The 13,300-nt window shown below is 42.6% G+C and overlaps 1 protein-coding gene across 1 annotated transcript in view; it reads left to right on the forward strand.

The window, feature by feature from the left end:
• LOC119736992 overlaps positions 1–13,300 on the forward strand; it is a 58,388-nt gene that overhangs the window by 36,596 nt on the left and 8,492 nt on the right. The window contains exons 15-25 of the mRNA XM_038211038.1: positions 16–165; positions 1,102–1,390; positions 2,806–3,115; positions 5,277–5,511; positions 7,191–7,351; positions 8,635–8,783; positions 9,678–9,742; positions 10,112–10,272; positions 10,489–10,599; positions 11,662–11,800; positions 12,930–13,193. Coding sequence (XP_038066966.1) covers positions 16–165; positions 1,102–1,390; positions 2,806–3,115; positions 5,277–5,511; positions 7,191–7,351; positions 8,635–8,783; positions 9,678–9,742; positions 10,112–10,272; positions 10,489–10,599; positions 11,662–11,800; positions 12,930–13,193 — 2,034 coding nt within the window. The remainder of the gene's footprint in view (positions 1–15; positions 166–1,101; positions 1,391–2,805; positions 3,116–5,276; positions 5,512–7,190; positions 7,352–8,634; positions 8,784–9,677; positions 9,743–10,111; positions 10,273–10,488; positions 10,600–11,661; positions 11,801–12,929; positions 13,194–13,300) is intronic.

Raw genomic sequence — 13,300 nt, forward strand, 5'->3', positions numbered from 1 at the left:
TTTTGAACACGGCAGAGTTTGATCCGACGTAGCAGTGACTACAGAGCCCACATGCACTATGCTCCATCAGCCACCGATCAACTGACATTCACACCCGACGGAATGGCAGGGGATGTCGTTTTGGAATATGACGTCATCCACTCCAGGGAGGGGAGCTATGTAGAGGTACGCCTACAGTTATAGTGCTTCACCTGTTCAGCACTTCCCAAAATACCCGCAACATTTTTTAGCAAGGCTCTAGAGTCGGCGTGGAAACACGTACCGCTATTATTTTATACTATTTTAAAGCTTGGAATCTTTACTTTATCCCCGGCGAGTATTGGTTTGATATTTAAAAGAGTATTTAAATTGTTCGTGTTCAAATTAAGGCATGTCAATAACAAACATTTATTTCTCAGAGGATACTGACCGAAACATAAGCTTTAACTCTCAGGTTTTCCCCTGTACCATTTCTTTAAACGTTAGTTGCTCGACGTATTCACAAACTTATCTCCAAAGTTGAATTGTCCTCCAAGCAATTTTAATCTCCAGATGGTATTCAAAATGAAGGCTCGATGCTTCCTGTTGAACTTAGTATCATTTGTTTACTCTGAAAAGGCCCAAAAAAAGTCTTTGGTTTCTGGTATGGAGCTTGCCCAAAAAGTGGTGCGGCCACAGGTTTTTTTTTTTTTTACCATTTTTTCTTCTTCAAATGTCTTCTAATGACTGCAAATGGTGCCCGACTAAACTGAGTGCATATGGGAGTCCAGAGAGGCCACATAAAGCTTATTCTCGATCGTAACCCCATCTAAAACACGTTAAAATTGTGCAGCAGCAGGATTCCAGTCAAACCAGTGAGTTTGGCGGTTTTGAGACATCATCTTTCATTGAAAAAAAACCTTTTTCATTTTGCCTACATGTACATGCATGGCTACGGCGACGCACGCATACCAGAAACCGGAGACTTTTTTTTGGCCAAATGTAAACACTGGCTCCTGAGAGAAGGATTTGCCTGATCCATGACATTCATTTTAGGCTTACAAGGAGTTTTAGCTTTGTGTAGTTCAAAACTAATCCTTAATGAAGACAACATATTACATTGATGCGTGAATCGTCTTACAGGTCCAAGATGGCTACTTTGCCCATTTCTTCTCGCCAACGACGCTCCAACACGCCGCCAAGCACGTGGTGTTCGTCATCGACGTGAGTGGCTCTATGGCCGGCACCAAGCTCCGCCAGGTCAAGGAAGCACTCAAGATCATCCTGGACGACTTGGGCCCCAAGGATCGCTTCAATATCTTGGTCTTCTCCGACGACGTTCAGTACTGGAGACGCAACGCGCTGGTGCAGGCCACGCGGAGGAATATCAACGATGCGAAGCTGTTTGTAGATGATTTGATAGACCAAGGAGGTACAATCCATTGCTTGCATTCCTTAAGAAAACAAGATACATCATATAAACCATATTAGTTTTCTGTTTTTTAAAATATAGATTTTCCATTCATTTTCTGGTACTGGGTCAATCCCATAGACATATAATAAAACCTAGACACGACATTTGCTATTGCGCCTGTGAGCAAAATGCTAAGCGTATAGAATAATGTTAATTACGCGAACGCTCATTATTGGCGTGACGCGTCACGCCCATGATGAGAGCGGTCTCACTGCGCGCGTTATTTGGAATCGTTTGGTCCCGCACGCATGTGGAAAACAAACAACTAAGTGGTGCACAAGTGCGTTGGCGGCTCCGTACCGCTGGCCTGAACAACATGGTATGCGTATGAAGTATGCGCGTGAATCGAAGCCACATGATTATTCACGCCAGGCCGCGTGACGCAGCCCGTTTTGCTCACAGAATTTACAACGTAAAAGCAGATAATGTCATGTCTAGGTTTTATTATATGTCTATGGTCAATCCATAAATTTGGCGTCCATTGTCCCCCGTGTCCCAGCTACATCTGATATGAGATTTTTAAAATTTAGGGCACGTTCTTTAATTCCTTGTATCTCTAAGAGTGATTCTGTAGTTAAGTACTCGAAAACAAAGTACTCAAAAACAATTAAAAACTAGTTAATTGAGATTAATTTTGATGATACTTGTATGACACATTACAAAGGTCAGGTGTAATAGGGACACAAAAATGTCACACTTTTGGACCCCCTATTTATGGGCTGACCTACCTCTTAAAACCACCTCTCTTCGTTCATTTTCCACAAACTTCTACCAAGATACAGTACCTTTAATAGAGCAGTCATAGTGCACTCATTATCTGAAAGACATTCAACATAGTTTATTATTCATCATCATTCATAACTTGTGATGCGATCAAGCTAAATGAGTTGTTCGTCTGGAACTTTCATTTGAAGTTTCAGGCCAAAGTAGGGCCACTTCATCACATCACTTCATCACATCTTTTGGTGTTCCAACTTCCATAATTTTTGAACTAAAGATGGTACCAGCGTGCAGTTTTCACAGCGGTAATGCTGAGATTGTGCTCTTTTCAAATCTGTAAAAAAAAATTGACCAGGGTCGACAAACGACTCATTTAGCTTGATCACACCACAATTAGGTTGGCCCAATCAATTTATTTTGAAACTGATCTGTTATTCCTTTTTTGTGTGATCTGTACGACCTCAGCTTTGAAACAGTTTGCTCTTTCATTCCAAATTAATGAACGACCGATGTCAATATTTTTTACTGTATTGAGCTTGGAGTGTAAGTTTAACCTGAAAAACCATACTGTTGGCGTCTTGCCGTTATGATTTTCGTCAGAGGTATTTTTCCATCGAAGCTAACTATTTTACCATTCCAACATCGACTTACAGAAACCAACCTGGCTGAAGCCATCATACAAGCTGACAATCTCCTTGACCTTCAGTCTGGCTCCTTTGGCGAAGACCAAAACATCCTGTCCATGATGTACGTCCTGACTGACGGGCAGCCCACCATTGGGGTCAAGGATCCAGACGAGTTGGTCCGGACCGTCAACACGGCCATCAACAGAAAGCACGCGCTGTTCTGCCTGGGCTTCGGTCGCAACGTCTCCTTTGACCTCCTGATCCAGCTGGGCCTCCAGAACCGGGGCAACACCAGGAGGATCTACGAGACGGCCGATGCTAGCGAGCAGCTGCAGCGGTTGGTAGCATTTTTTTAGTATCATTTCTCAATCTACAACTTACTTCCGTATCGGCCTTTATACATGTAGCCACAGCATTACAAACAGTTCAGTCGCATCTTCCATAGACAACCACGCGCGTGTACATGTAGTGGCATGAACACGACGCGCTCTACTCCATAGCGATTCTACACAAAGCAAAGAAAAAGACGGCCTCACGGCTGTTTCCAAGACTTTCAGATTAATGCACACCAAGTTTAAACTAGAAGATATACTACTTAAACATTCTGTAGGAAAAGTTTTACAAAATGAACAACCATACATCCGTACCTGGTACATTTCTCTACTTGTGACAACACGCACATTTGGACTATCAGCAGAATGAGCTACGGAGATTCGCACGCAATTGACAGCGTGACCGGCGGGCTACCGCGGTGTGCGTACTGCACTGAAAGTTCCCGGATTCATGACGCCCCGTTACTCCAAGTAATAAATGCACACTTGGCACTGTAAAGAGGATTTTGTAAGCTTCATTTTGATCGGTCATTCAATGCAGTTGGTAAAATTAAGACCCCGTTCCAAGGACCAAACAAATTTGTCTACTCAACAGTCCTTTGGCTGCCATAAAATACGGCGAACATCATTTTGCTACGCTCCCCCACTGTGTTGTTACAAAAGTAACAACTCAACGCGTGCGCGCCCGCGCGATCAGGCTATGGTAGACTTGTACTGACACACACGGCGTATACACACATGCAAGGGATAAACGCAATTGCTGTGACAATAACCGTTCCACACGCACTTCACGTAATCAATAACTGACTTAGTAAAGTTTAATACTGCTGTTCGTGTTGCGACTCACCGTGTACAAACTGTTTGTAATGGCAGGCGATGTTCCAGCACAAGCTGATGATATAGTCTCTACCTTCCAGGCGCAGATCCATGATCTCACGAGATCGAAGGATGCCGACGACTCAACTTATTAAAGACAATGCTAATATCATTGTTTCATTTTGGTGCAGATTTTGAGACATTCTGGATGAATAAATAAACATTAATTTTTGATTGAATTTAACAACTGTACAACTTTCAGTCAGTTTTAGTCAAGTATTTTTTTCCGAGTACCAAGTACTGCCGAGTACTTAGGTTGCCGAGTACGAGTACTTGTACCTCCGAGTAAAAGAACAGGTCTCCGAGTACGAGTACTTGTACTTACGAGTATGAGTACGAGTACTGTACTTCCAAGTATGAGTTCGAGTACAAGTACTTGTATTTCCGAATAAGGCCATACGGCAAATGGTTCATTGTGCGTAATTGGCCCAGGCCCAGTCAAACAGACCCACTCACGGCTGGCTGTTAAATGTGTTTGTCCGGACGTGCACAGATGAAAATCAGGAAACTTTGATTTCTCCACAAGCCAATCAACCATTTCAAACTGAAAGTATCGATAAAATAAGGCCTGGTATATAGTCAAGCTACACCATTTCCCCCCGAGTACTACTATTCGAGTATGAGTACTTTGCTGCCCGAGTACGAGTACCGTCATTTCGAGTACGAGTACTTTGACATTCGAGTCCGAGTACGAGTACTCCAAAAAAAGTACTCGAGTAGTACTGGAGTACAATTACCAAATACAAGTACTACAACACTGCTGCATACTCAGTGTTATTTGGATAGGTTATTTAACTGCATCCATGAAGCTTCCAGTTGTGTCTACATTCAATTTAAAATGTCTATTATTTTAATGCATAAGTTATTTTAATATTCTTTGCAAAAAAAATCATTCGTATATTATTGTTTTGACATTGAAGTTTCTCAGAATGCAAGAAGTGACTAGGTTATTGTTATAAGATGTTGGTATTCATCTATATTAATTTAGAAACAATGAAATCATATGTTGCACCATGTAGACTCTACTCTAATAAACAACTGTTTCACAATCACTAACGGTCCGTTAATTCCAGTCTTTCACTTCACTCAGTCCAGTTAATTTAGAACAATTCCATCTACTTTATTTCAACATCAATTTCCCATAAAAGTTTAAATATTGACTGGCCTTCTTAGATTAAACTCATAAGGATGTGCACAATATACACTAATATTATTTTGAATTGTTGTGGAATAAGTTACTTAAAAATTCTCAAGTCAAGAATCTTATCAATCGACTCCTGTTTCCAATAGGTTTTACTTCGAGGTTTCTCGGCCGGTCGTCTTCGACGTGGAAATGGTCTACGAGTCCGCGGTGTCGAACCCAGAGGAGTTGACGTCCTGGCGATTTCCGTACTACTTTGATGGGTCGGAGGTGTCTGTGGCGGGGAAGCTGTACGAGAATCCTAGCTCTACTACGCTGGAAGGCAGCGTGCACGGGCAGACCGCGACAGGAGAGCTGTACCGCAACACAAGGAAGGATATTAGGGTGAGAACGCTACTCGAAGGCTTGTGCACCTTCAACCCTAACCGCCCTGAATCCTTCAAAATCCTCTTTTTGCCAGAGTGGAGGAATTTGGAGGATTGAGGTTACATGGCAAAATTGCGTTACTTGGGTCGGACCTTGTGTTGTTTTTGCTCAGCCATGCATTGTGAAGGCCTGCATGGATTATGCTTCAAATCCTCGTTACTGCTCCAGGATGTCACTGGCTAAGCCACAACATATTGACAGTCACTGCTGCAGGGTTTTGCAGTATTCAGGCAGTGGTCACCCCTCCACGGACCATATTCTAGAAATAATGGAGGAATTTGCAGGATTAAGGCTAAACATGCTATTTTTCCATGAGGCCAATTGGAGGATTTCGCAGGATTGAGACTACATCCTAGCAAACAGGCCTAATGAGTTAGGGTTGACATTATTATTCTCTGGAGGTTGACTTTTGCGATTTTTCCTAATCTCTTCATTCCACCTTATGCATGACATTTTCAGTATACTGACGTACACTCTTTTAAGTGTACTTCTCCAAAGTACTGAGGCACGTATTGGGACATGTAGGCTAGTGTCTCAAAGAGAATCTCTCTATGAATCTCTTTGTAACAGGGACAGTTGTATATTGCCTGCAAACTCTCTTGATATTCGAGTTTCTTGTTATTGGTTGGTTCTCTGTAGAGCAGGTATCCCTATGAAGTCATATTTGATGCAAATGAACATCGGGTCATGGGTTAAGTCTGGCCCCATATTGTGTTGCGCCCTGTTAACCCTAACCCTCCAGGATATTTAGGCTAGAAACCCTGCCAAACGCAGCAGCATGCAACACTTGTCTATTAAAGTGACAAGCCTGCCCAGAGTAGCAAGATCCATCAGGCAAAAAGTCTCAAGGCCACACTGCCTCAGAGTCTGTGGTCCCTGAACACAGTAGGACACAAGTGCACCAGACTTTTCCACCTGATGCACTGTGTTGCGTCCGGCAGGGTTAAATTTAAAGCAAATTTTCAGTGCAATTTCAATATATCAAAGTTGACGAGACTATTCTGTTGTACAGCTGATTCAACTCTGTTTTGATGTCGAAGAGTGAATGGTCATTTAATTACAGTCATCCGGCCTTGTGTAGCCCCTCAATAGCAAAATACCAGCACAATTTTAGAACACTTTTTATCCAACCGATCCCGTTAGCTCAGTGGTCGAGTAGTAAGACATCTTCACTAGAAAGCAGGAGTTCGTGGGTTCGAGTCCCACCCGAGTGATTTTTCCCAACTTTCACTCGGGAGGTAACACACTGAGTATACAGTGTTTATACATCAGTGAAGTGCAAAACCTAATTTGATTTACATCATCCCGACGCAAAAGTTCCATCTTATGAATAGTTCATGCGGTACCCGCTGCTATGTACATCAGATTTGAAGCAGCCAACCGATCCCGTTAGCTCGGTGGTCGAGTGGTAAGACATCTGCACTAGAAAGCAGGAGTTCGTGGGTTTGAGTCCTACCCGAGTGATTTTTTCCAACTTTTATACAATTGGAAGTATAAAGTTGGAGTATACAGTGTTTATACGTCGGTGCAAAACCTAATTTGATATACTTTTTGTGATAAAAATCATACGTAATCGTCTCATGAGCATGCAAGAATAACACCGAAAAAAAACCCCTGTATATCCCACCCTCATCCAGATCGCAGCCCCTGAGCTGACCCAGGACCACACAGTACCGAAGGTGGTTGAGCGCATCTGGGTGATGAAGACCATCCAGGACCTGATCAACCAGTATGCCATCACAGAGAACCCAGCCGCACGCCGGGCGCTGGCTGATAGAATCGCCCTGCTCGCCACAAGGTTAGGACAATTACCGCTTAGCTTTAATTACATGGTTCTTTGGGATGTCTCCTTTATTCATAACCATACAGTTTTGGAAAATGTTTATATCAGTTACTGTCATTATGTTGTTCTTTGGTGTTTTTTCTAGTCTTAGATGGCTGGATGCAGGAAGGGACCAGATTTATTAGATATTTTTTCCCCAATCCAAAAGAATAATAATGGAGTCTTATATAGCGCACGTATCTACCAACAATTAGGTACTCAAGGCGCTGGAAATTATGTCAATTATTAAAGAAAGGTAAATAAAGTTGATGAGAAATATGAGACCCATTATGTAGCACCTTATAATGGTTTACAAGGTGCTGCGGCGCACATTGCAGCCACTGCCAGAAACACCAGGGCAAACCCCTTCTCTTAGCGATAAGTGTTACTGGGTTCTTTAACGTGCATTACACAACACACGGGACCTACGGCTTTACGTCCCATCCGAAGGACGAAGCAATAATGGTAAAGTGCCTTGCTCAAGAGCACAAGCACCATGTTCCCACGGTCAGGATTCGAACCCATGCACCACGGCACACGAGTCGAACACCGTAACCATTGGACCACAGCGCCCCACCATATAGATTTGTGATGCAATCAGGCTACATGAGTCGTTTGTCGGTAATTTTCATTTGGAGACTCAGGCCAGAATAGGGCCACTTCATCACATTTCTTGGTGTTCCGACTTCCATAATTTTTTAACTAAAGATGGTACCCGCATGTGGTTTTCACAGCAGTAATGCTAAGATTGTGCTCTTTTCAAATCTGTAAAAAAAAAATTGACCAAGGGTCAGTAAACGACTTATTTAGCTTGGTCGCATCATAATATTCTTTATTAGGTTAAGGACCTTCGTGATGATGCTGTATCACTGCAGATTCATTCACTTTCTGAAACTATACACGAATAGAGTGCAGAGCCTTTAACTAGTTATTAAACTCCTTAAAGGTGTATCTCGTACACACATTGGAAAGTGCCTACACATTGTACATGACTCCTGCAAACTTTTTGATTCTGCTAAAAAGTTTCTTCAGTGGAAGGATGATGACCAAAGATGTTGATAACAATAGAAATTGTACCTGCAAACTCCAGGACGTCCAATTGGTGTGCTACCAGCTAATCTATCCAACAGTCTGATATCCAACTTGACAAAAACAACAATTTGAAAAAACTCCAACGTTAAGTAGTTTCAGTGTTTAGAACCACAAAAAAAAGCAAAGTGTGATGACAGCTGCCATGGTCTTGTGCTGGTTTTTTTTAGGTATAACTTTGTGACTCCACTGACTCCAATGCTCCTGACCGACCCAGACAACGACCAGCCCCTTGTGGACAACAGTCTTCCCCCACCCTCCATCCTGCACACTGGTACTACCATGGACATCTTGCGGAGTCTGCTAGAAGACTTACCAGGTAGGTTACGAATCCGTTTTGGATATTCGCTTGTCACTCTCTAGCATGCACAAGAATTATTGCTATTCAAATGCTAGGTTGCACCGAGACACCACACTATCTTCCTTCATTTTAGAAAATAGTAGCAGGGTCTTTGCTGTTTAGAAAGAAGTATGCTGTTGTGTAGTTAGCATCTTTGAAATTTGACAAATTAAACATAGTGAGGTGGTATGTGTTACCAAACAGGACAGAGATTTATTTGTATCAATTGCTACTTTTATACAAGTTTCAATCCATTTAAACTATACTGCCGTGATATCAAAGTATTAGACCAATACTAAGGGCCTGTGACCATTCAGCCCCTCTATGAACAGGGCCCCCCGGTAAGCTCGTCCCCTCCCAAGAAGTCCTTTCGTACCGTCCCAGCTACCGGCCTAGGAGCTGGTCCGGTTGCTAATCAGGAACTCCTCTATCCTGTGGTCTATTGTTTGCAAGTATTGACACATGTAATATATCGCAGAAGAAACCTGCTTGTGGTTTTCATCTCTCAGCGCGAAACAATAGAACACTTTCGTCGGCACAGATCAAAACCCCTGCCATGCGGTTTCGCGCACAATGGGACCGTAAATTACCAAGGCGTTTGGAAGGATTTTATCTTTAATCCGGTAAGTCTGCTATTGTTCTGCACTGGCCGTTCTCCAAAGGGCAATAAATTGATGCGCCTGACTGACTTCAAAACTTCTGGTCAGACAGGACCATGTACCGGACGAGACTGGGCTGAAGACCGGACTGGCTTTGGACCGGACGAGGTACCGGGGGCCCTGTTCATACCAGGGCTGAATGGTCACGGTCCCTAAGTGTAAGCATTATTTGGAATTGATGTTGGGTGTTGATTCTACATGTATTTTTTTACAGGCAAGCAACCAATTCCAGGTGTTGAGCCAAGGCCGGATAAATTTAACGTTGCCACTAAAAGCTCTGTGAGTATAAAGATATAAAAGTGGTTTTCCCACCAAGTTTTATAATTTTCCCAGTAAACGATATATCGATAATAGTGATTTAAAACATAAAAGGAATCGATAAAGTTTGATTTTAAAGTTTTTGTTCGATAAAAAAAACGTAAATTCATCTGTGTTTTGTTTTTGCCAACAGCATAATCATGTTCTGTCCTTTCTGAAAGAGGTATCTTAAAAAAAAAAAACATTTAAATTAACTTGATTACCAGAGCCGGTGAAATCCCGAAAGAATTGACCAAGTTTACTGTATCGCTGAACTGGCGTTCATTTCAGGAAAAGCAGGCCTAATATTTGTATAGCTTAATATGATTAGAATTTATTGTTGCTTTTCAGGATGGTATCGACACGAAAAGCTTGACTGTCAACTCTAAGATTGTCTTAAGATTTGCCACTACCACCATCAGTTCTACCATGGAGAACACGGGCAGTAAGGGGGGATGGGCCGTCTTCAGACAGAAGATTCCTCTAAGAGCGTATATCACCAACTATACTTTGTACGTATAAATGTGGAGACAAACACAATTTTTGTAATGAATAACCATTCTGGATCACCATGAACAGTTGATTTTCCTTTTTTAACTTTGGAGCTAATACCAACGTATAAAAGTCATTATTTGGAATTTGCATGTTAACACTTTACCAATATGCCCGTGACATGACTTCCCAAAATTCATAGCTAATTTTACTGTCTGCTTATCCCCATCGAACAGAACTTTGGATGGGAAGAGCTACCAGGGTGTTGCCGATGAGAAGAGCCAGAACGTGACGATCCAGCGGGGCGATCTGGAATTTGCGCAGGGCGGTGGTTTTATTACTGAACTGTAAGTACAGGGAATGTTTTGTATTAAAGTGAAGGAAAAAATACTTAAGACATTTGATTTCGCAAATTGCCAATCAGCAAGAATAAACATATCTAAACAGTTGTTGCCAGCCAAAATTATTGTAAGGCTTGATATAACACATATGTATAAAAAGATTGAGCTCAATATAGAGATCATTCGAACTGGGACCCTCACTAAGTCCATGACCAAGTCTCTTGATGGCTGCTACACCCGGATGCTCCTGATGGCCTTCAGTGTCGACTGGACGCAGAGAGTGACCAACGAGCAACTCTATGGCAACCTCCCTAAGTTGACCAACAAGATAGGAGGGGGACGGATGCGACTGGCAGGGCACTGCCCGCTAGCAAAGTCATCATCTAGGAACCAACCCATGGAAGGATGAATCGTGGGCACCCATACAAAACCATGGTGAAGGCCCTGATGGAGAACAGTGGCGCCGCGACTGCAGATGAACTTGGGACACTGATGATGGAACAGGACGCGTGGCGTGCCCGTCATCGTGCCCGACACAAGTAGTGAAGCTGCAGTCGACCAATAATGATGATGATGATGAGCTCAATACTCATCTGATAACCGAATTGAATTTTCACCCTTTTGGAGACTAACGTACCCCTTTTATTAACCAAACAAATTGTAGAGGGTCCACTTTGACTCATCATGCTTCATTAGTAAGGGGTTGAAAAAGTATCTCAGCAGCTAGTAAATGTGTGAGGTATCGCCCACCTGCATTGATTCACATAGCAAGCAAGGGCAACACATTTGTCTTGCCTCTAAAAGAATACATGGCTTCTTGCTCCTTTTGATGATCTCAGACATAAAAAGGTTTGTACGCAGTGACTTATCTAGCGGAGGGGGCATTTTGATGGCTTCATGAAACAAAAAACAACAGTATTTTAGACGTCGATACAATAAAGTCTTACTTTTACCTCCTTGGCATAAAACGCTGGATACGCTACTGTTTGTATGAGTCAAATTTTCAGCTGTTGTTAATGATTCTATCTGAACAACTAACATTCTTTGGTATTTGTACATTTATAACAGGGACCCAGAGAGCAAGGCCTTCATCACTTCAGTCAACCTCAAGCCTGGCAACACGGCCGAGTTTGCCCTCACTTATCAGATTCTATTACCGAGGCGTCGCGGAATGTTCAAGCAGCATCTCGGCTTGTATCCCGGACAGGTAGTCATATTTTGTCTTTTTTTTTTGTGGCCTGCTTGCTCACATTAGGACGCCATTAAAGAGGTTGTGGAATGCTAGAAGACATTTCCGTCATTTTTTTGGGTATATGTAGCCTAAGGTGTGATGAAATAATAACAACTATTGTTTCTGTCATGAAATGAGTACAAAGGTTACTTTTGAGAGCTATTTTTCAGGTCCTGTTTCGAACCCGAACGTGCAATTTGTGTAAAAGTCGTCGTTGCGGGCAGCAAACAAAACACAGTAAATCGTGACGTAATAAACAGGACTCGTTTATGCTACTCTGCATCGGGAGTCCTGTTTATTACGTCACGATTTACTGTGTTTTGTTTGCTGCCCGCAACGACGACCTTTACACAAATTGCATGTTCGGGTCAAAACAGGCATGACAGGACTTGAAAAACAGCTCTCAAAAGTACCTTTTGTACTCATTTTATGACAGAAACAATAGTCGTTTTTATTTCATCACACCTTAGGCTACATATACCCGAAAAATGACGGAAATGTCTTCGAGCATTCCACAACCTCTTTAAACACAGTGATTGGGTACCATTCTCTTATAATCCGAGCATTATGCTTGGACTGTATTTAACTCGGTCGTTGATGTTATCAAACCCTTTACATTGTTGACCTCCTCCATCTTATGACCTTGAGTGATCCAAGAAATTAAAATTTAGCTCCGCAACCTATTTTAGGTGTCTGTCAACAAAATTCCTCCAGATTTTCTTGCGCATTGTGAGTGTAGTTGGACCATTTGAAATAATTTGTGCACATTTTTTGAGCTCATCAAGTGTGATAGGATTCCAAGTATGACAGAATTTTGTTTTGTCTGATTCATTTTCTAAAAACAAAAGAGTGGGCATGTAGGCCTATGCGGCTTTTATTTTGATATTTCACTCGGTGTGACAGCCCGATGAAAGTGGACGGTATTTGGGTGATTGTAGAAAGTGCAGTGGCTATTGATTTTTATTGTGCAAGATTTTTTTAAGGGTCTGTAAAAAAGCTGGCTTAATTATTTTGGGTTTGATCAATCAAAGTGCACCAAACAAACTAGTGATCAATCCTCCACGATCGGGGAAAGCTGACCCTTACCTGGCTATCTTGTGTACAGGTTGTGGACAACTTGCAAGTGGACGTCAGCATCACCGAGCCCCAGGGGTTGCGCGTGGCCAACGCCTACCTCAGGGACCGATCCCTGGCGGGGGGAGATGACCCCATCCAGCCACAGCCGATGACGCGGGTAAGCGACAGCAAGCAGCTAGTGGCGTACCGGCCCACACGCCAGGAGCAAGAGGAACTGAGCGGCGAAGGAATCATGGGGGATTTTGTCGTCGAGTATGACGTCAATCATTCTGACGGCGCCGGGGATATTAAGGTGAGTGGATTATAAAGATACGTGGTCCATAGTTGCGTCCTCAATTGTTGTGCGTAAGTGTATCCATGTAGAGTGTGTGCTTATTGGCATACACGAATTACGACATA

Source organism: Patiria miniata, unplaced genomic scaffold, assembly GCF_015706575.1.
Source record: "Patiria miniata isolate m_02_andy unplaced genomic scaffold, ASM1570657v1 HiC_scaffold_3, whole genome shotgun sequence".
Taxonomy (NCBI): domain Eukaryota; kingdom Metazoa; phylum Echinodermata; class Asteroidea; order Valvatida; family Asterinidae; genus Patiria; species Patiria miniata.